We start from the raw sequence: 22,309 nt of genomic DNA, 5'->3' as shown, positions 1-22,309 counted from the left end.
ATGGGCTCCATCAGTGCAGCAAATGCCAAGTTCTGTGTGGACTTCTTCAAAGAGCTGAGCAAAGTAAAAAGAAATGAAAATATCTTCTTCTCCCCACTGAGCATCTCAGCTGCCTTGAGCATGGTCCAGCTGGGTGCCAGAGGCAACACAGCTGAGGAGATGGCAAAGGTGGGTTTCTTTTCCCTTTTCCTCAGAACTGCTGTTAGAGGCTTAGCTTTGAAATTGGTAAAGAGGCAGGAGCTCTCTGGCAGTCTGGGCCATGTTCTTCACAAACAGCAAACTGAAAGAAGTGGCAGCTACAGGGGGAAGGGGTTGGAAGTGACCTCCGAAGATCAAGCCCTGTGCTAGAACTGCTCATCTGACTTGCAGTGCCTGTAAGGCTGCAGTGCAACCTCAGTGCATTGTTAGTGTCTTCGTTAATCTATTTACATAGATTTTTGTTGCATTTATATCGCAGGTACTTCATATTCACGAGGTACCGAGCACAGCAAGTCCAGGAACCAGGAACACTCCTGGAAAGGTGAGATAGTAGCTGAACTGTGTGATAACACTGAACTGCAGCATAAAGCAAAGCAGGACAAGGCAGACCTACCTGCTAAATGGCAGCACTTCACCCAAAATCATGGGAAGAGCAGAGTTCAGCTCCGTTCTCATCAAACTCTGAAACCTGTGTGCACACGCACAAGAGGCACCGTTGCTTTGCTGCATTAAGTGTTGCCATGTTTAAACAGGATGATCCTTTTTCAAGGTGGAAATTACAGGATGGGAGGGAGACAAGTGTGGGACTTTGACTGGTCAGGAAGCCCAAACATGTGTTTGTGGGTCTTTCCATGTCCCTTGGCCCCACAAGTCCATTTGGAGAGAGTGACTACGGAGATAATTTACTGGGACAGAATTTTAAAGTTAGTCTTTTTTTCAGGAAAACAGCATTTCTCTAAGGACTACAACACACTGTTTCATGGGAACAAAGTGACATGACACTTTTTTATAGTTTTCAGCTAATACTTGGTATGTGATGATCAAGATATTTAGTGATCTTGAGATAAACAGGTGCAGAGGCTGGGGGAAGCAGAAACCCAAGGTAGTTGACCCCAGTCTGTCCCTGGGTTGAACAAATACTATTATTTCATACCATAAACATCACATTCACTATAAATTGAGGAGTTTGCTGAGGATAGCCCTTCTTCTTTCCTCTTCCTTCTTCCATGGCTGGCATCTCAAAAGGGACTTGTCTACTGTCTTACCTCTGAGTTCTACTCCCCACAATATTTGCTGAGCATAAATATGTATTTTGTATTAACATTGTTATTACTATTATTTTACTAAATAGATTTCTATTTTCACCCATGGGTCTCCTTTCTTTCCCCACCCTGGGTGGGGAGGACTCATTGGGTGATGGAGCAACTGTCTAAACCAGGACACTATGCTTTCAGCCTGAGGGCACACAGGTGTCCAGAGGAGAGTGTCTTGCTAAAGAAAGCTTTCTCTTGCTGCTCGCAGTGTGAAGAAGCCAGAGGAGCCCATTTCCAGTTCCAGGAGCTTTTGTCTGACCTTAGCAAAGCTGGTGCCACATGTTCCCTCAGCATTGCCAATAGGCTCTTTGGAGAAGTAACTTTTCACTTCCTTCAGGTAAGAGACAGCCATTTATGGGTTTTGTGGTTTTGACAAACTCCTGTCCTACACATTGAACTTCTGCTAAGGATGTCAAATTGCATGTTTCTGTATTGCTGATGTTGTGACAGAAAAGCAAGCTCTCACAGGTGGATGCAACACAGAGTGAGCAGAGCATAAAGAGAGTGACTTACGAGATAAAATAGGCTTTGTAAAAGGTGAAGAAGAAGAGCCTACATTTCTTAAGGAGATAAAAACACAATTGAAAGATGTGTATAGAAATTTCCACCAAGATGATGTTTCTTCATGCTTTGATATTAGTGCAATTGGCACCCTTCTTCCCCATTTTTTTAAAACGCTGCAGCATATTTGTATCTTTGAGAAATAGAGTAGTGCAGAGCATTTTCACAGCATTTCCACAGGCTGTTCCACAAAAGCAGGGGAGTGGAGGCTCTGGGTGATGGCCAGACTGACAAGGTTGTGCCCTGTCTGCCCCAACGGTTTCTTGCTAAAAAGGTTGTCGTTGTGAAAAGGCCAAACACCCTCTTACAAAGAACAGCAAGAGTAAAGGACAGCGGAGCTGGGACACTCTGACATGAAAAGTGTCCTGGGAACTGGCTGCTTGGCTCCACCCCATGCCCAGAAAGTCTCTCTTGAAGAGTCACAGAGCATAGGCAGGACATTAACACTGAAACAAACAGCCCCACACAGAGCTCTGAACTAGAGATTTGCATCTGTTTCTGGGCTTCCTATTTTTTCCTGGGGTCAAACTCCCCTGATTCACCCCATGAGAGCCACCTCTCTTCTTTGTTTTGCAGCAATATGTAGACTCTACAAGGGTCCTGTACCAAGCAGAGCTGGAAGCGGTGAACTTCATTAATGCTGCTGAAGAGGCCAGAGGGAGGATGAATTCCTGGGTGGAAGAGCAAACGGGTGGTAAGGACAAGGAGCAGCCCTTAGCTGCCCGGGGAGCATGCACCATGACCACATGAGAAGTCAATAGCTAGTGCCTGAGTTTCTTCCTCTGCTTGAGTGCAGTAACACTGATAAATGCTATGGGTTGATTTGTTTTGCTTGTAGCTACTGTAAAAGCAGCTTGGGGCATAAGGTGACCCTGAGCTCCTGGGAGCTTTTATGCTGCTAAAGCTGCGGAGCAATTTTTGCCCTGAACAAACAGTTCTTCCAAGTGAGGAAGTAATGGGATCATCCTCAGTCAGTGGTCAAAACAAAGGCCTAATTCACCTTTATCTGTTGTTTTAAAGGGAAAATTAAAGACCCGTTCCCTCCTGGCTCTATTGATGGCTCAACGGTGCTAGTTCTGGTCAACGCCATATACTTCAAAGGGCAATGGGCTGAAAGATTTCAGGAGGAGAACAGCAGAGAAATGCCTTTCAGGCTGAACAAGGTACAGCTGGGAGAAGTGCTGTGGGGACCAGAGGAAAGCGCGGAAAGTTCTGGTACCCTGTGCTCTGCTGTCTGCAGGGAAAGTCTTTGCCCAGCTCAGGTGTGGGGGCCTGGTTTGTCCAAGCCAAGAGCCTTCACCCAGTGAAGCTGGAAAGCATCACTCTCTTCCCAACTGCTTCTGTGACAGAGGCCATGTGAAGGCAGGCTTTGGTACCTCCTTGGAGAGGCTAAGATACAGAGGAGACTTTGCTGAGGGCACATCAGTGTTTCCCAGGGGCTGTAGTGGAAGTCGACGTCATCCTTTAGGAAAGAGTTGGAGGAGCAGTATGAGCTACAGTGCAGAGGACGAAAAGCCCTGAGAGTGACTGTTACAGCTTTCACAGAGCTTGAGCCTCTGCCAATGCCCTCAGCAAAAATATATAGTGATTTGAGGAGCGTTCATGGAAAAGGAGCAAGAAATTTGAAGGAGGTTCATCCTGTGGAGGTTATTACCTGCTTTATTTTGCTTGGTTTTTTCTGAGTATTGATTTATTCTGTATTTCAGAGAGAGCACAAGAATGTACCAATGATGTGTCAGACTGGAAATTATAAATTAGCCAGGAGACAAGAAGAGCAGATGACAGTGCTGGAGCTCCCATACGTTGGAAAAGAGCTCAGCATGTTCATTCTTCTGCCAGAAAACATCTGTGATGAGTCCAGTGGCCTTGAACAGGTAACAGTCCTGTGGCTGCTCCTGAGAGGAGAAACTGCCTGTCCATCCAGTACTTCAACAAGATGCAAAAGTATCAAGACAGGATGCTGCACTGGTGTCTGGTGAAAATCTGAACAAATAAGAAAGATCACTCTGAGAAGCCTGGATTTAAATTTGCTTGATTTCACAGTTGGTAGCTGTAGGGCACAGTTCTGTCTTTGTCAGGAAAACCAGGCTTTTTCTTAAAGGAATGTGTTGCTGTGAGCACTTTTGATCTAGTGTCTCATGATTGTGATGCCCTGTGTTTTCTCCTTGCAGCTAGAGAGTGCTGTCACCTATGAGAAATTAGCAGAATGGACCAACATGAAGAACGTGTGTTTTCAAGAAATCACGGTATACTTGCCCCGGTTCCGAATGGAGAAGAGCTGCAACCTCACACTAGTCCTGCAGGCTCTGGGGATGAGGGATGCCTTCACCCCTGAGCAAGCTGATTTCTCTGGGATATCGGGAGTGCCTGAGCTTTTCATCTCCACAGCTGTTCACAAGTCCTTTGTGGAAGTTAATGAAGAAGGCACTGAGGCAGCTGCTGCTACAGCGATGTTTACATTTCTAGGCGCATGCTCCTACATTCCTTGTGAATTCAGAGCTGACCACCCATTCCTTTTCTTGATCAAACACAATCCAAGCAAGAACATTCTCTTCTTTGGCCGATGTTGTTCCCCCTAAGGGTAGAGCAGGTTGTAGCTTCCTTCTTCCCAAAGAGAGCACCAGTCTGTGGTAGAAAGGAGTAAGGCATAAACAACATGTTGCTATCAAGTGTCACTGACTTATCCTGATATCCATAATCTTTATCCCAAGAAAAACACCAAGCTGCTTTGGCAAGGGTAGTAAAAAAAATGTGCCTTTTCTGTTTAGAGCTCTTCTCAAATGGGACAGCAATGCTAATGGAGTTTATTTGATTCTTAGTAATTGTCAGCTATGACAACTAGGGTCGGGTTGTGTAAACAGTTGAGTGAAGTGCTGTATAAAGAACTAATTCCAAATGAAGCCTTCCCTCTTCAGCTGCACGGCAAAGCTGATTGTGAGGACAGCCTCCAGAAGGCGCTGCAGACCTTCCTCCCCAGCTGCCAGGTCCCAGGCCAGAGACAGCTCAGTGCTGAACCCCCTGCTTTCCTCCTACGTGTCTCCAGCAAGCCCATCTCCAGCACCTTAACACCACCAAGAGGGGAGGCTCTTGGCTGCCATGATGGCAGTGAAACCCACAGGTCGTGTTCATGTCCTGAGAGCTGCTCCACACAGATGCTGGAGGTTGTGGAGATACATACCTGCATCTGTCCCTCACTCTTCTCCTCAGGCACTCTCTCCACCATCCCCTTTGGGAAGGATTTCTGAAGTGACAAGAGCCCTTCCAACAGGGATACAGACACAAAAGCTATCCCTGGGCAGAAGTAGCTGGTCTTCCCATTCAGCACAGTGGAGAGAAGTCCTGCTCCTCTCTGGTGGGCCCTGGGGCGTTACGACCTCTGCCTGACTGTGATTCAGCCACTGCCTTTGGCAGTGTGGTGCAGCACCTCCTGAGGGCATGCGGGCTTATCAGTGTTGTGCTATCAAGTGTCCTTCAGGGCACCAGAGCAGTCTGTTACCCTGCTGTGCAAGCCCAAGCCATAAACACCTTCGCTACAACACCAGCTGTGTGCCTGGGCAGGTTTCATGGGAACTCAGAAACCCTGCAGTGACTTGTCTGTCCTCAGCCATGCCATGCCTGTGTGGTGTTTCTGGGGAGAGCTGAATATTGCTTTCTTCCCTTTCTTCTCTCCTGCTGCAAGCATCATGTGTAGACACATTGCAGATCACGGGTAGACACACGGTCTGACACATTGCATGCCATGAGTGTCTCTGGTTTTCCATTTATATCAATGAATCGTAGCTTAGCAGTGATTTCCATTTATATCAATGAATCGTAGCTTAGCAGTGATTTTACCTATAGTATTCCTGTTAAACTGTAGTAGTTTCCTGAACCATATGGTGTGGCAGCAATAAAAGTATCCAAAGCATTGAAGTGGTCTGGCTTTTTGCATCCTGATATGAAAGATGCCTTAGGTACTCAAAAGTTTCTGAACATCTTGCCACTTGTCTTGTCTCTTGCCTGTTGTATTTCATCCATGAACTAAAAGCACAGCGAGGTGTAAAAGCACACCAGGAACTTAAATGTCCACCACCTGCATTTCTCTGAATTGCCATTTTAGAATTATAATGGATGCAATAGGTGGGGTTTTGGGTTTTTTTAGTATCACTGGGCAACCTTTCAAAGAAAACTCTTCCTTGAAGCTCTGATGTTTGACATGTGCCTGAAAAACCACAGTCCTTCAGTCCATAAGATGTTTGACCTTGGAGGAAGATTTTTCTAAGTCTGTAATCTCTCATCCTGCCAGTTCTCCAGCCCTCTGACTGATAAGTGGGAAGTTATCTTGCTAAAGGATAGAGGGACAACCACTGAGGGGGAAAGGCTTTCTCAATCCAGAATTTCATAGGGGATGAAAGTCCCTCTAAAGTACCATATTCTTCAAATCATATTTTCAGAACATATTAATGCAATTGTCTCATTGTGTACTTGGGTGCACTGAATGTGACTGGAATGGGGTGAACTTTCTTCATAGCAGCCTGTGTGGAGGTGTTTTGAATTTCTGGCTAAAACAGTGTTGATAATGCTAATATTTTGGCTGGTGCTGAACAGTGCCTGCACAGCACTGAGGTTTTCTGTTTTTCCCACTCTGCCCCTGTCTGCAGCAAGTGAGTTGGCAGTGCATGAGAAAGCTGAGAGGGGACACAGCCAGGACTTCTGTCCTGACTTGGCCAAAAGGGATATCCCATATCATATAACATCATATCAGCAACAAAAACTGGGGTAGAAAAAGAAAGGGTGGTAGTGATTTTTTTTGCTTCCAAGGTGTCTGGTGCTCAGAAATTGGCTGGGCACTGACCTGCTTGTTGTGGGATGATGGGTGATTGCCTCTGCATTGCATGTTTTTTCCTCTTTCTTTTACCTATTTAACAGCCTTTACCTCAGCTCACAATTTTCTTGCCTTTTGCTCTTTCTATCCTCTCCCCCATCCCCCTGGGGGTAGAAAGAAGTAAGCAAGTGGCTGTGTGGACGCTTGGCTGCTGATTGGGTTAAACATAGGTTTTAGCTGCAGTTTGGCAAATGTGGTAGTATAAAGGTAAGTATTTTAAAACAGCAAATACATTACAATATATTTTTTTTTCCTGCATAGTGTTTGCAGGTTTTAATATCTATTTTATAATATAGCATGAAATAGTGAGCTGAGTGCTTTACATGCCAAAATACACTTCAGGTAAGACCTGGAATTATTAAATTTGTCTTTACTGATTTTCAGTGATAAGACTTGTTAACTGAGTGTATTTGTGCAGTTTACTCCATTTGAGTTTTCTTCTGTATAGTAAAGCTCATTTTCTGTCTGTACAAGAGTGATTGAAGTACTGCAATACATATAGGTTTTAATGAATGTTAATATCTCCAGAACTTGGAAACTTGCATTTCTGGTTGTTGAGATTCACTACCAGGACACAGAAAATGGAGCTGTACCACAAGACAGAATTTGGTCCAATTCCGGTCTCTTCTGGCTATAAAATTTTCTGCACTTAGACAGTATACTTCTATCAGCTATTTAAATATCAGTGAATTGATATAGGGGATTTATGGTAGATTTACACCCACGCTTGAGAATAGAATTCAGCCTTAAGCCTCTGGCTGAGTTACTCAGACACTTGTGCATATGAGGAAGAAAAAAGTGTCATTGTGAAGTCTCAGTTTAGAAAAAAACCCACACTATTTGGTGTCTCCATGTAGCACAAAGGCAGACAAAGGAAAAATACATTCATGAGCACATCCTGTAGCTGGTTTCCAAATACAGGGGAAAAAATGAACCATATCTTAACTATATAGTAAACTGCAGCTCTGCAAATGACGACGTAGTTGCAGACTTTTCCCACTCTCAAATGAGAATTCTTGCTGACAGGATCAGAGCTTTGAAATCATCCCACAACTGTTTGATGGCTTTCCAGCTCCTGTTTGCCTCCTGTGGCTTAGGATGACGTTTACTTTATACAAGATGGAGGTTGAGGAAAAAGGTCAAACAGTACTTTTCACCGGCAGCAGTAGTGGTTGTGTGGGCTGCTGTATCACAAGAACACTGTTCCACTGGCCCAGAAACAGATAGTTGTGTGGGAAGCATTGTGTCTTAATTTCCAAGACCTACTTAATGTCCCTTGATCAGCATTTTGTAGTTAGATACCTGCCTTCATCTGGAACAGTGTGAGTCACTTCTGTGTATAAGTACGTTTCACATGGGTGCCACGGGTCAAACACCAAAGCCATTGGACATCATGTTCTGTCAGGGCATTCTTGTTTGCATCCAACAAGCATGCAAGACCTAAATAGAAGGGACTACTTTGTGTATTCTGCATGAAATAATGGTTCACAGAAGCACTGTCCCTGCTTACTGCAGGGGTTTAGACTAGATGATCTTTAAAAGTCCTTTCCAACCCAATGCATTCTCTGATTCTATATTGCTTTGAAGTCAGCTTTTCTCTAATACCTTGTTCTGTGTAGTAGAAGTGTCATGTTCTATGAAGGTTGTTGGAAAGTGACACTGGTCACAGGTTCTATGTTAGATTATACATAAATGTTTACAATCAGCTGGGACACAAGTATCTGATATTCACAAGGTGATGTATCTGAGTTACAGGTAGGCCAGAAATTAAGAGGCTGTTAAATTTTATCCAGAATTCTATGAAAGCAACATCTTTATCAATGGTAAAAATCAGTGCAACTGAGAGAAAGCTGAAATGGGGAAAGATGTAGAGAACTTTATTTTTGGGACAGTTCAGCTGTCCTTGGTTACCTCAGGAATGTAGATACAGAATTTGAATTGCAGAATGATGAAATTATATATTATACAAATTCAATGGCAGGATGCAGAAAACATAGCATTTGCATATCTACATTATTCTGTGGACTGCAGAAGAGGCCTTTTTCATGGGAACAAATTCTATTTTCACACCTTCTCTGGAGTGGAATAATTTTACATTGGCTGAAAATTTGACTCTGTGTTTTCCATTACAGACCTACCAGTTCCTTGCAGCGCTTGGCAGCTTGGGAAGGGTATTTCCAAATTTTATTTTGTTTTCAGAAACTCATTCACTAACAATATGTGCACAGTATTGGCTATCACTCACACTCTACTTCTGTACCACAACACATGTGATTTCACTAGCTGTAAGGACTGGCATGAACATCTCCACACTAACTTATATGCTGATAACACATTAGACTACCAAGCAACTGCATAACTTGACTAGCTATGGAAATCATATCACAAGGATGGTCATGGGATTGTGGAAGAACATTTACTCTTAATGTCCAGTCTGATGGCCAAAAGCAATACCTTTCTCCTCAGAAGTGTGAAAATTATACAATGCCCTACAGGGCTGAGCAACCCTGAATTCGTTTCAGGTTTCCAAGTCTGTAATTTGCTGAAGTAGCTTAGTAGCTAGCAATACCCACAGTGTTTTGGATAGAGTGATTAGTGTAGTAATAAGTTCTTTCTCATGAGTATGTGTACAACAATTACATTTTATGACCAGGGAGATAGTCCCAAACACTATGTCTTGTGCAAAGAATAAATTGACTAATAAGTATTTGCATGATATGGCCAGTAGCATATGTCAAAGTTTAAAGATGCCTGGATGTAACTGTTCTAATTTACAGTCAGGATGATTCAGGATAAAGATGAGTTAAAACTTTGGGGAAGGAAGCACTGAAGCATGACAGAAGTTTGAAAACTCTTTGTCTAGAATCTTCTAAGAACAGGTTCAACAAACACCTATCCACTGTAATCTAGACATCTTTGTTCCTGCCTTAGGGCAACAGATGCACCAGACAATCTCCAGGCTCCTTCTAGACACACGTTTCTGTCATTTCCAATCAAAGCTAATTAATGGCTACATGAAGTTGCAAAAGAACAACGGAGATTTTCTCAATGTATCTGTTCAGAGTTATTACAAGATTTATTGGTGGGAATAGATTTTTCATTCCTTTTTCATACACGTTACTCTTGGAAACTTCATTTGCCATAAGGACAACAGTTTTTTTAATACTAAAACCACCACCCATCCATTGTATTTTCCATGGTTGGGTACCAAAGCCCCAGAGGAAGGGGTCTGCATACCATGTAGATTGTGACCAGTGGCTAAATGCAGATTTTGCAGTAAGTCTCTTCCATTTCTTCAGGTACAAAATGTTTCTGACCAATCCTTTGCTCTTTACAACTCAGCTCCAAGAACAATGTGATAATGAACATCAATCAGTGCTGCATGTGTTGCATTCTCCAAAACATTTGGGAATTCCTCACCAAATTTCATTTAAAAAAGCATTGTATAAATTCTTGTGGTAATCCCCAATTGGCTGATGATATACCTTGTTCTGTGATATTATCTATGCCTCTATCAGTGATGAAACAATAAATGTGCTGAAAAGGCAAAGGCAAGGACTAGGAGAATGAAAAACTACTCACTGTAGGAGAAGAGCACGTTCGAGACCATCTAAGGAACCTGAAGATACACAAGTCCCTGGGACCTGATGAGATGCTTTTGCGGGCCCTAAAGGAACTGACAGATGAAGCTGCTAAGCAACTATCCATGACATTTGGGAAGTCATGTGAATCTGGTAAAGTTCCACTGACTGGAAAAGGGGAAACATAACCTCCATTTTTAAAAAGGGAAAAAAGGAAGGCCTGGGGAACAACAAGCCAGTCAGTCTCACCTCTGTGCCTGGCAAGATCATGGAGCAAATCCTCCTGGAAACTATGCTAAGGCACATGGCAAATAAGGAGGTGATACGTGACAGCCAACAAGGCTTCACTAAGGACAAATCGTACCTGACAAATCTGATGACCTTCTATGACAGGGATAGCATTGGTGGATAAAGGAAGAGCTACTAAAGTCATGTACCTGGACTTGTAGAAAGCATTTGAGATTGCCCTGTGTGACATCCTTATCTCTAAATTGGAGAGACATGGATTTGATGGATGGACCACTTGGTGGATAAGGAATTGTCTGGATGGTCGCATTCAAAGTGTTGCGATCAACAGCTCGATGTCCAAGTGGACACCAGTGACAAGTGGTGTTCCTCAGGGGTTGGTACTGGGACCAGCATTCCTCCTGGTGATGTGGTACCTGACCTTGTTTATGTCTTAATTTCATCCTTGGGATTATATCGAACCTGCATGTTATTGGATCACGACACCTTCTGAGAAGGTAAGACACAGTTGCAGCTCTGGGATGAAGCAACAGGTGATGGTTTGTCAGCTCTTTTCCTTGCAAACCTCTGGTTAATCATAAAGCACAGTAGGGCTCAGCAGCCTCTCTGTATAGATTTGCAGACCTGCTTATTACTGTTCTTCTACTAGTTATTTAAGGGACCTTGTGAGATTGCACATTTCAATAGCTAAGGCTTCTCATTATAGGTCTCTAACCAAAACAGCAGTACCAATCTAAAATGTGATAAGTGCTTAAATTACCACCCTCAAAGGTTTGTCTACAAGGTGTGGCAAAGGCACCTTGGAGCTTGCTCCTCCCAGGCTCTAAGCCAGCAGGCTCTTGCTCAGTGTGCACAGAGCCATGCCTGTACGATACAATGTGATTTGGAGGTGGACTAGTGCAGGCTTGAAGGGGAATTGTTTTGTCATGCTGTACATCTGGTACAGGAGGAGTTGGAGGTGGTGTCTTGATGCATTTATTGCAATGCCTATATCAACTGGGTGGTGTTAGGCTTCTCATGCAGACAGGGGCTGCAATTCATCCTTACGAAAGCTTAAACCTACCATGAAACTTCTGCTTTCCTGTTTGAAGTGTGAAGAAGCTGAAGAGGTCTGTTCCCAGTTCCAGGCTCTGTTGGCTGTGAAGCCAGACCAGGCTGCTCTCTCACCATTGCCAACAGGCTCTTTGGAGAAATTACTCATCCATTCCTCCAGGTAAGTAGCTGTGGTGTCCATTTTAACAGCTCCTGGGAGTTACAAGCTCAGCAGAATTTATTCCATCATAAAGTACGAAGGGAAATGAAACACAATGGCCCTGTCAGGGTGTGCTGCCAACTGACTGCACTCCACAGCTCTTGCAGTCAAGGAGTCTTTCCATCTCAATTGCCCAGCAGTTAGACATTGGAAAGAACAGAGCACTGGGAAGTCCGTGTCTGACAGAGCTGAAGCATTTCCATCCAATGAACAAACCTCTGTGACAAGCAGAAGACTTTTTTTTCTCCCCCAGGGTGTTCTCTGTTTCTAATAAAATGACTGTACTCACTCTTCCACATTTCCTTCAGAGTCTATGGGACTCTCTGATTCCTGCTGCCTTTTCAAACAAGGCTTAGAAGAAAGTAGCATCTTTAAGATTTTTGTCATTTAGTCTCATTTAAGTGGAATCAACAATTTCAGAACACTCCTCTGGAACACTGACAGCCCAGGCAATGCATGTGTATACAAATAATTTCCTCAGGAAACCAAACACAAGGTGTTTGTAAGAATATTGCTATGAACAGTGCTGTTTTATTTTTGTAACCACCTTTCTCTTCTCAATTCAAGATTTAATCTTGCTTCCAGAACTTTGCACTCTAGGTAAAGACAGATCTTCAGAGGCAGAAAAAGGTGACCAGCAGCCTGAAAAAGTTTTATAGTTATTACACATCTCAGTTCATCTGAGGTCACTGAGAGATGCCAATATAACCTCTGCTAAATGTGATACAGATGGACAAGTCATCCAAAGCATAAGCAAACATTACCCTCAAACACTGCACAGTAGTTGCTGAGCAGCTATAAAAATTAAATGTGAAAATCTGAACAGAGAAATGCTGGAAAGAGCTGCTTTTTCTGTTGCTTAATATCTCCTTGATTATGCCAACATTGGGAAAGAAAGGCAAACACCATGAACTGGTTTAGACACAATGGGCAGTAGAGTCCTTGCTGACCTCTCTCCTAGGACAAACACGAATATGGAGCAGATTTTAACCTGTTTGTCTTGCTTTACACACTCTTAGCTTTTGAATTTCAGGAGAAGCATCTGATTTCCCCGGGTCCAATGCCCTTGTTCAAGTTACAAAAGAGCACTTATCTGCTGACGACTGCATATGGATAGCCCATTGTGATAAAAATTTTCAGCTACTCACAAGCTGCTTCTGCAGCCCCTTTTGCACTAACATTCAGTGTAGTAAAAAATACAAAACAAACCCAAGGGTGTGTAGTGACAGACTGCTCTCTGGTGAAGCTGTACTGTCCCATACATGACTACTGGCAGAATAAAACTTGCTCTCTTCCATGATCTCATTTACTTTGGGTGTTTTAAACTACCTTGCCTGCCTTGATGAAGTAGTTTTCCCCATTAGAGAAACTAGCATAATTCAGAAACTGAGCAGTTATGAGATGCTCAACCAGCTTACCTGTGTGGAGAACTGTTACGGTGATCATGCTGCTGAGGAAATATGAAATGTAGAGTGTATGAAGAAGGCAAATATATTGGCTGGGAGAACACAACAGAAACACCCACATGTCCTCTTCTAGAGGAGTTGGTGCAAAAAATGTTTTTTGATAAAATCTTGTACATTAGACAAAAACCTGGCCATCTGTGCAAGGCCAGTTGCATCCTTCAGGTGCACACTCCACGGACGTCCACACAGGACAAACACATTGAACCAGAGCATACAAAGGACTGTAGGTGCCCAGAAAAGCTCCCCATGGAAATTCCAAATCTATGTTTGAGCAACTGCTGACCAGTAGCTGGAAGTCTAATGTGAATATGTGAAAATGAGAGAATAAGAGAAGACACACTACAACTCTTTCCATATGAAACCTGTGTCCTTGGGCAGGAAAGGTTTGATGGGATAAAGTACAGCAGCCCAGCTCACAGAATAAGGAACACTGAATAAGATGAGAGGAAAGCTGCTTACTGCCTTTAGTTTCTCCCACCCTCATCACTGCTGAAACATCCTCAGATAAAAAGCTCATTCTGAGTTGAGAAACTGAAAGCCACCCCAACTATCAGGCTCTGCGCTTAAACACTGCATTTCAGCAAAACATAACACACTGTTAAGCATAAAGTAGTTCACTTTTCCTTTCACTGAGAGTACACCTATTGCTGTGTGCTCTGTAAATTAATATGTACAAATTCAGGATTTCTATTATCCACCTTTACAGATGGCCTTTACAGATGCCAGATTTGTTTCTTGATGACTACTCATCAAGTCTATTATTAAAAAAAGAGTAATAGCTTTTTACAATTGTATTATATTTGATATTGTTCATTATGATTGTCTAACAGACCATGAATGTTCCTGCAGACAGATTCTGTAGTTCATTCACCTGCCACAGTAAAAAGGCAGGTATGGAAGATCTATGAGAATGGCCTGCACATGTACCCTGGGCCTTGTTGCCATGACCTACGGAGAATGAAAACTGAAAGCTGGCCCTCAATCATCCCTTAAATCCTACTGGATGGTTAAAAACCATTTCTGAGTATCTGAATACTCTGAGGTCTGACTTACAGAGCAGCAAATAGATTATTCCTGACTGTTCCTCAAATCTCTTCTTCTGCTATGCCCACCCTCAGGCCTCTAATTATTCTCAACACCGCTCCTCTGAATGTTTTAATCAAAACGAATTTCTAGCAAAATGTGCTTTCTCCTCAGAGCCCTTCTGCCCTCCTCCACCTTTATGCTGTAGACCCTATAAATTGACCTCAGGTAAAAAAATTTGGTCTCACCAAGGTGCAGAAATAGATATAGGTGTGCTTTTAACAAGTACAAGCTATGAACCACACCAGTTTTTGGACTCCAGGAACATAATTCTTCATTTTGGGAGACCAAAACATCTTTCAGTACTATTTTGGTCTTGAAAAATAAACAGAAAATTTGGGTTTCTTCTTACATGGAAAAAATGCATTTCAAAACCCTCTGATTTGAATGATCATCCTGCAGCTGGCTCTGCTTGGAATTGCATGATTTTGGCAACATCAGATGGTCACTGCCCATGAAGTCCTTCATTCTGTTCCTCTGCACAGACGCTGTGAGTTGTTACATATATATATCAGACCTTCAGGAGTTAGCCCAGAATCCACTTTTGCCTTCACACTTGGAGTACTGTATTACAGCACTTTCTGTACTTATAGTGTCCTGTAGGTGAGAAGAAGAGAAACATCTGGGTTTTCAGGGACTGACGTACTTTTTAGAACTCTTTCCTCAGCTCTATCCGTGGGTGCTCACTAGCGATGGACTGTCGTGGGAACTGTTTGCTCACTCTCAGATCATTGCACTATGAGTAGGTCTTATTTTCCTGTGATATTTTTGGATCCTCACCTTCACTTGCCTGTGAGAGTCACCTGATCTGAAGTTACAGCTAAATGTATTAAAAATGTACTATGTTTTGATGGTTAAATTTGTAAAACTGATTTTCCTCTTTTTTTTTTCATTTATTTCTTTCATTTAGCTCTAGTTACCTATATGGCCCAATCACAATAATGTCTATATTCAAAAGGACTGCATGAGACGTAGTTTTAGACTTGAACTTCAATTACTTTGGTACAGCCTTATAAGATACAACAAAAGCTTAAGTAATCCAATTTTTAATTAGGTTTTACTTCAATAAATAAAGTTTGACTTGCTGTAGTTACAGTACCAGCCTAACATTGGTCTACTCAATGTTTCGAAGTGCAATGAATCAAAAGGTCATGACAGAAGGTAGTGACTCAAAAGATGACTCCTTGAAGGCTAAGAGTGGGAGTGTCTCAAATGGTACAATATATATCACTAAGGGCTCAGAGAATCTGTTTAGGGTCAGCTGGTAAGCTGGACTATTACATGCCTCTTTGAAGTCTGTGGGGTAAGTGTTTTTCCATGTAAAATATAATTTCTAATGTTTATTCTTTAATAAGGAAAGAAAGTGACATTATGTGTAAGAACTTTAAGGTAAGTATAAAATATATGCCAAAAGACAGCATATACAGTAATTTTACCTTTCTTTATCAATATATCTTATACTGTTTGTCTGTCAAATTATTTTAAGTGTTCAAAATCTGAGTACACCACAGCATTGAGTAGAAGTACTTCTTCTTCATTGAAAATCTGATGTAACATTAAAACTGTTCTTTTATAACTTTAGTAACTATTTTGGGAATAAAGACATTTCTATTTTCTCAGTCACTCTCCGGAGATCACAGGTGAGGTACAGTATGAGGACTCACAGAGTCTGTGGTTCCACAGTCATTAGTGCCAGATGCCTCTCAGGTCCTATAACCCACATCTACTCCAAACTATGGATATGCTGCTATTTCTCTGACTTTAACTGTCTTAAAGATACAAGAAGAGTATGCAGTTTTCTTGGTCTCAGATTCAAAAGAGGGAACGGCTACAGGTTTCAATGAATATCCTTAACATATCACTTTCATTTGCATGCACAGGACTTGCACCTGACTGAATGAATGCAGCTCTATGCTGTTTCAAGCTGTACTGCCAAAACCTGTATTTATGACATACAAGCTTGTGTTTTTTCTCAACAAAAAATGTATCAACCAAGATTAAATGCCTGAAATGGGTCTACAGGAAAAAAAATACAACAAACCCAAACCCCTATAAATCTATAGTTCAGCATCTAAACAAGTGGCTGACTTTACAGAGCAACTTACTCCTGTTATTCCTATAAACTACAGGAAAGAAACTTCTCAAACTGTATGGTTGTTAAGCAACAGTAAGAAATACACTAAGAGTATAGAGAGTTGACTACATTTGATTAAAAGATCTGGAGCACGGTCCAGAGCAGACACAAAAGTAATGAAATATGAACTTCTATTGACTCAAACATCACTCAGAGTCCTCTGGATGGTCACAGGGTAATTCATCCATTCAGTGTTATTTTTATCATATTGAAGCATGGATGAAACTATGTATTTCCTAAAAAGCAAGTACAAGATACTATCTTGATGATGACAGAGTATTTTGCTGAAAGAAAACAAACACACATTCTGAGATAAATGAGTCAGGAGTTTCAATATTTCAAATGATCACATAATTTGTAGGCTTCACATCATTCAATGGTTCTTCATCACAATACCAGCAATGAACTAGCAGTTTCTGGGCTACTGGCAGTACTTTTTAAAACAAGTGCTACATATCACCACTATACAGTCATATTTCTGTTTCCTTCAGTAAACACTGATTTCACAATGGGCTCCATCAGTGCAGCAAATGCCGAATTTTGTTTTGATGTATTCAAAGAGCTCAAAGTCCACCATGCAAACGACAACATCTTCTATTCGCCCATGAGCATCATTGTAGCATTGGCCATGGTTTATCTAGGAGCAAGAGGTAACACAGAGTATCAGATGGAAAAGGTAAGTGACATAAATGGATACAAACTCCTTTTGATTTTGTTCCACACAGCAACAGCTTCTACATTTACATCCTTGGGACTTTCTCCAGTTGAGGGGAGAAGGTCACATAGTCATATTTGGCATTGGATTCAAACTTGCCTAGAAAAAGAGTGGCATTCCAAACTGTGAGGTTTAGAGCTGGAGCTGAGTTTTTCACTTACCATTGCTTTTTCCCGTGAAGGGTAACAACAGCCTTTCACTTCCATTAAGAGAGAGCAGTCCTGAAGCATGGGTAAGGCAAGTCTCTAGCTTCAGCTTATATTATCTCTCAGACCTGATTCCTTTCTAGTGGAAAGGACAACTTGTGATATACAAAAGATGAAACATTCAGAAAACAAGAGTCACAGTTGTAAATACAGTACAGTACGGTTGCAGCTGGTTTATAGACTGAATACTATTAACTGGAGAAGAAGTGATCTAAGCTGAGGATTGTAGTCACAAACTTCCAGTACAGCACATGTAGTAAAAAAAAAAAAAAAGAAAAGATTTGAAGCTTCTCAGCTCACCTATGTGCTAATCAGGCCTTGTTAACATAAATCTATAGTCTCAACACAAACGTCCGTGACTTTCAGTGGACCTCACATGCTTAATTTATTCTATTGCTACTTTCAATTGCAGGTTCTTCACTTTGACAAAATTGCAGGACTTGGAGGAACTATTCAGACTAAGGTACAGAACTCTAAGGTACATTTGTTTCTCTTTCACATTTTTCTTCTAAGAATAGATTGTTCTGACTGTGCTTCAAGTAGGTTCAGCATCTTCCTCTACCTTTGCTAATGCTCTTAATTTAAGAGGTGTATGTTTAAAAAAACCACAAACAAACAAACAAAACCCTCCAATAACAAACAAAAAGCCCAACAACAGAAAAAGAAGACAGGCTGCACATGATGCACCAGAACAAGTGACAGGACAGAATAGTATGTTTCGGGCACTAGGCCACCTTCTTGTGTAGACAAGCATCTGCACACCTGGTGGTGCTGTGTGGGGACAGCACTTGAAAGAGGAGCCAGGGTACAGCAGTCAGACTTGCAGCTAAGGCTCCATAGTGGGACAGGAGGATGCTTCCATAGAAAAGAGCCCAGAAGCCTCAAAGGCTGGAAAGAAACCACACCCTTCCAAAATCTACAGGGACTTTTCCAGCCTCCAATTCCCACTGCTACCCCAAGAGCACCATGAGGTGCTCACTGAGATTTTCTGCTTGTTATCATATAGAATGAGTGTCATGACATGCTATGGATTAGTTGTACATCATTAGTTGCTTATATTAAACATCCTTCCCATGGAGCTTTTAGACTGTAGTGCATGTTCATTTGCAAATGTACAAACACTCTGCACTTTCCCATGTTATTTGTACCTTACAGATAATTCTGTATTTAGTAAAATAAGCTAACAGCTATACCTTTTTATCTTTTTACCAAAAACCCAGTGTGGCAAGTCGGTGAATATCCATGTGCTATTTAAAGAACTTCTCTCTGACATCACTGCACCAAAAGCCAATCATTCACTTCACATTGCCAACAGACTCTATGCTGAAAAGACATCTCCAATCCTACCGGTGAGTAGTACATTAGAGCGATTTCTTGCCAAACCCTCTACAAACCTGTAATCCAGGGGGCCTGGCCAGAGTAGGTGACCTGTTAATCCAGTGGGCTGCACTGGTGTGGACTTCCACAACCTGAACGGAAAGCAACTCCAGGGAAAAATATGGCCCTATTAATAAATAAATGGAGGAATAAACAGAACTATTTGGTAATGGAATTCGCTCCCCTCCTCACACTTTCTTCTCCAAAACCTTCTCATTTAAATAGGGTGTTGGGGTTTTTTCAGGAAATAATTTGACTTCAGCACATTTCTTCATGTGAAAGCCCCACCTCAAAAATAACTTTTGAAAGTGTCAAAATCTTTTGTTTGACAATTTCAAAACAAAACATGAATCAAAGAAACTTCTTATTCTTAAAAATAATGAAAAATCCTTTAACAAAAAGAGAGTGGACATGATAATAAAACACACTCAAATGAACCTGAAACAATGTTTTTGGAACAGAATTTCTTCAAGAAAATATTTAAACATTTCTAATGTATACCCTTAACTAGTCAAGTAATAAAAAATCTCAGATCTGAAAATGTAATGGGTCAGAATCGTTTCTCTGGCTCAGTTTTAGCAGGTTCTTCCAGGAAGTAACCAATGAGAACAGCCTAACCATGGCATCACTATAAAAATCCTGCTAGACATGTTTTATTTCACATCCATACTGTTTTTTAAAAATTACTAGTTTGGTGGATACAATTGCTGTCTTTATAGATCTACTTAAAATGTGTGAAGAAACTGTACAGAGCAGGTCTGGAAATGGTCAACTTCAAAACAGCATCAAATCAAGCCAGACAGCTCATTAATTCTTGGGTGAAAAATCAGACAAAAGGTAAGGTCAGACAAATTTTTGAAATATAATTCCCACTTGCAACTGTATTTGAACAACTTCTGGAAAGACGAAACCTTAGAGGAGGAATTTCCTCCACCCATTCCCATTAGTGGATCTTTTCTGGAAGTGGATTAGTGGAAAGGGATGACTCCATTGCACCTGTGTGGCAATGACAGTGTGTTTTAAACATATCTGACAAAGGCAGAGGTGCCGGGATTTGCACATTTTATATGCACACTTTTTGTGTCTGGAGAGCTCAACTCATGCAAGGTTAGTCCCAGCTTCTCTAGAATATTGGCATAATTTTACAAGCATATCCTGAATGGGTAAGAAGTGGGCTTCCACGGCAGAAAGTAATGCATGCACTAGGCTGATGGTGGGAAAGGGCTGATTCAGAAGCTTGTGTCCATTTATCAGGCTGAGGTGGGAGGAAAAACAAGAGTGAAGTGTGAGAAAGAAGCACAGTGAGAAAATCTGTATCACTGCTTCCCTCTCGTGTTCCTCCTTTTCTGTATAAATCTGTTTTTTTCAAGCACTGGTTAGAAATATTCCCAGGGATGTATAACACTCTTGAACCTAGCTGTCTCCTTGCAGAAATGTCTGGTCAGATGTCAGTTGTTCTGTATTAAATCATCCCCATGAACCTGAATTCGACATACAGACCTTTGAAGAGGAGGAAATCAAGTCAAGCAGCAGCATGTCGTTTGACCTCTAAAATGCAAGACTACTGCTGTGAAACTTAGCGCTCTCTGCCCTGATTCTTCCTTACAGGACAGATCCAAGATTTCCTTGAACCAGGCTCTGTTCATCCTGATACTATGCTGGTCCTTGTGAATGCTGTTTACTTCAAAGGGATATGGAAGGCAGCATTTAAAGAAGAACGCACTCAGGAATTTCCCTTCAGCGTGACAAAGGTAAAAGGGCACAGACACAGGTTCTGGGCAGACTGTTGGCTTGTACAGCCAGCAGGCTGAGTGTTACACACACAACATGCTGTGGTCGTTGGCTGGGTGGTTTAGCTTGGCTCCTGGCTGTCAGGTTTGCAAGAGCTGTGTTTGACCAGACCACACCAGCAGACACAAGAGGAAAACAGAGACACAGCTCTTCTTCAAAGGCAACATGCTTGAAGTCCAAACCCTGTCCCTTTCAAAGGTCATGTACATTTGTCTTCCTAAACAAAAAATTGCCCCCCAGTTACATTGTCTCACGCTTCTGTTTTTCAGCAAGAAAGCAGACCTGTGCAAATGATGTGTCAGAACAGTACCTTCAAAGTGGCAACCGTGGCTGCAGAGAAAATGAAGATCCTGGAACTTCCGTACACCAGTGGGGAGCTGAGCATGTTGGTGCTGTTGCCTGATGAAGTCTCTGACCTGGAGCAGGTATGACCCTGGCAGGTGAAGCAGAAGAGTCATCACTTCAGTGGGACTTGGTTACTGTCAGGCCTTCTGTTGTCCATCTGCATCCCAGCTGCCCACACCAAGAAAGGGAAAAAGTGGTGCAGCTTGCATTACATAATCCATTATTCTGATTTCAGCAGTTTTAAAAAATTATGTTATAGAATTATGAAAGATGTAGTAGAAGTTGGATGTGTTAAGTACTATCAACTGTAGGTAAATTTTCATGGTCTTCGTTTGCAATCTGTTTCATAAGCTAATTTGACTAAATTGTTAGGCTGTGAAACTGCTGGGTTGTGCCTCATGAGACACAAGATTAGTTGGACAGAAGAGGATGTGTTAGATGGGTAAGGAACTGAAAAAAAGGACAGTGACACAGGCAGTATTAGAGAGACAAATAATAAACTACAAGAAAGATGTTGATAGGATGCACTTCAGGAACCATCTGGTTTGGGTTTTGTTTTATTTTTTTATGATAGCCTTGGTTAAAATGAACGGTTGGAAGAAGTATCCCCATCCCAGTCATTTCATTCCCTGTCTTTCTTTGCAGCTCGAGAACAAAATCAGCTTTGAAAAACTTACAGAGTGGACCAGTCCTAATGTGATGGAAAAGAAGAGAGTGAAAGTGTGCCTCCCACGCATGAAGATTCAGGAAAAATATAACCTCACATCTGTCTTCGTGGCCTTGGGTATGACCGACCTGTTCAGCCCTTCAGCCAATCTGTCTGGCATCTCTTCAGCAAAGAGCCTGAAGATATCTGAGATCATCCATGCGGCTTACATGGAAGTCAATGAACAGGGCACAGAAATGGCAGGCTCAGCAGGGGTGATGGGAGATGTCAAAAATTTCCCTGAGTTTGAAGAGTTTAGGGCTGACCACCCTTTCCTTTTCTTGATCAAACACAATCCAACCAACATCATCCTCTTCTTTGGTAGATACTGTTCCCCCTAAAGAATGAAAGAGCTGGAAATAATGCTTGCCTTCCCCTCAGAAACAGACCGCCTATACCATAACATTGTAGCGTAATCACTTTTCTTCCAAGTGGAAGAGCCTATAATCTAAGAAATGCCCATTTAGGAACCTTCCATAGCAAAGACATACCTGCAGATGAGGAAACAGCAGCAAACATATTTATTCCTTTCCCTTCTCTACACTGGTTTCCTGATTGCTTGAGCTGAGCAAAGATTGAGCCAACAGAGAACAGAGGCACCCACCAGCCAGGAAGGGGCCAAACGATTTTCACTTGAGGAACAAATTACAAGCATGAGTCCATGTTTTTCAGATTTCATCACATAGAAAG

At 41.9% G+C, this 22,309-nt stretch overlaps 2 protein-coding genes across 2 annotated transcripts; both read left to right on the top strand.

Moving 5' to 3' along the window:
• Nucleotides 1-4,432, top strand: LOC104535554 (leukocyte elastase inhibitor-like). The gene is made up of 7 exons (XM_010186918.1): nt 1-168; nt 458-520; nt 1,501-1,629; nt 2,430-2,547; nt 2,874-3,016; nt 3,560-3,727; nt 4,025-4,432. The coding sequence occupies exons 1-7, from the start codon at nt 1-3 to the stop codon at nt 4,430-4,432; spliced, it is 1,197 nt and encodes a 398-aa protein (XP_010185220.1).
• Nucleotides 4,433-16,987: 12,555 nt separating this feature from the next.
• Nucleotides 16,988-21,960, top strand: LOC104535557 (ovalbumin-related protein X-like). Its single transcript, XM_010186916.1, has 7 exons — nt 16,988-17,155; nt 17,813-17,863; nt 18,621-18,749; nt 19,497-19,614; nt 20,386-20,528; nt 20,838-20,993; nt 21,559-21,960. Exons 1-7 carry the CDS (start codon nt 16,988-16,990, stop codon nt 21,958-21,960), a joined length of 1,167 nt encoding a protein of 388 aa, XP_010185218.1.
• The last annotated feature ends 349 nt before the right edge of the window (nt 21,961-22,309 follow it).

The sequence above is a fragment of the Mesitornis unicolor genome, unplaced genomic scaffold (genome assembly GCF_000695765.1).
Source record: "Mesitornis unicolor isolate BGI_N332 unplaced genomic scaffold, ASM69576v1 scaffold23706, whole genome shotgun sequence".
Lineage (NCBI taxonomy): Eukaryota > Metazoa > Chordata > Aves > Mesitornithiformes > Mesitornithidae > Mesitornis > Mesitornis unicolor.
Note: the sequence above shows the minus strand (reverse complement) of the source record. Positions and strands in the feature narration are given on the sequence as shown.

Excerpts from the sequence above, each read along its gene's own strand:
- LOC104535554 (XM_010186918.1), top strand. The coding sequence starts at position 1 with ATGGGCTCCATCAGTGCAGCAAATGCCAAGTTCTGTGTGGACTTCTTC. Across the intron at positions 521-1,500 it reads CCAGGAACACTCCTGGAAAG|TGTGAAGAAGCCAGAGGAGC; the intron begins GTGAGATAGTAG and ends TGCTGCTCGCAG. Across the intron at positions 2,548-2,873 it reads GGTGGAAGAGCAAACGGGTG|GGAAAATTAAAGACCCGTTC; the intron begins GTAAGGACAAGG and ends GTTGTTTTAAAG.
- LOC104535557 (XM_010186916.1), top strand. The coding sequence starts at position 16,988 with ATGGGCTCCATCAGTGCAGCAAATGCCGAATTTTGTTTTGATGTATTC. Across the intron at positions 19,615-20,385 it reads GGTGAAAAATCAGACAAAAG|GACAGATCCAAGATTTCCTT; the intron begins GTAAGGTCAGAC and ends TCTTCCTTACAG. Across the intron at positions 20,529-20,837 it reads TTCCCTTCAGCGTGACAAAG|CAAGAAAGCAGACCTGTGCA; the intron begins GTAAAAGGGCAC and ends TCTGTTTTTCAG.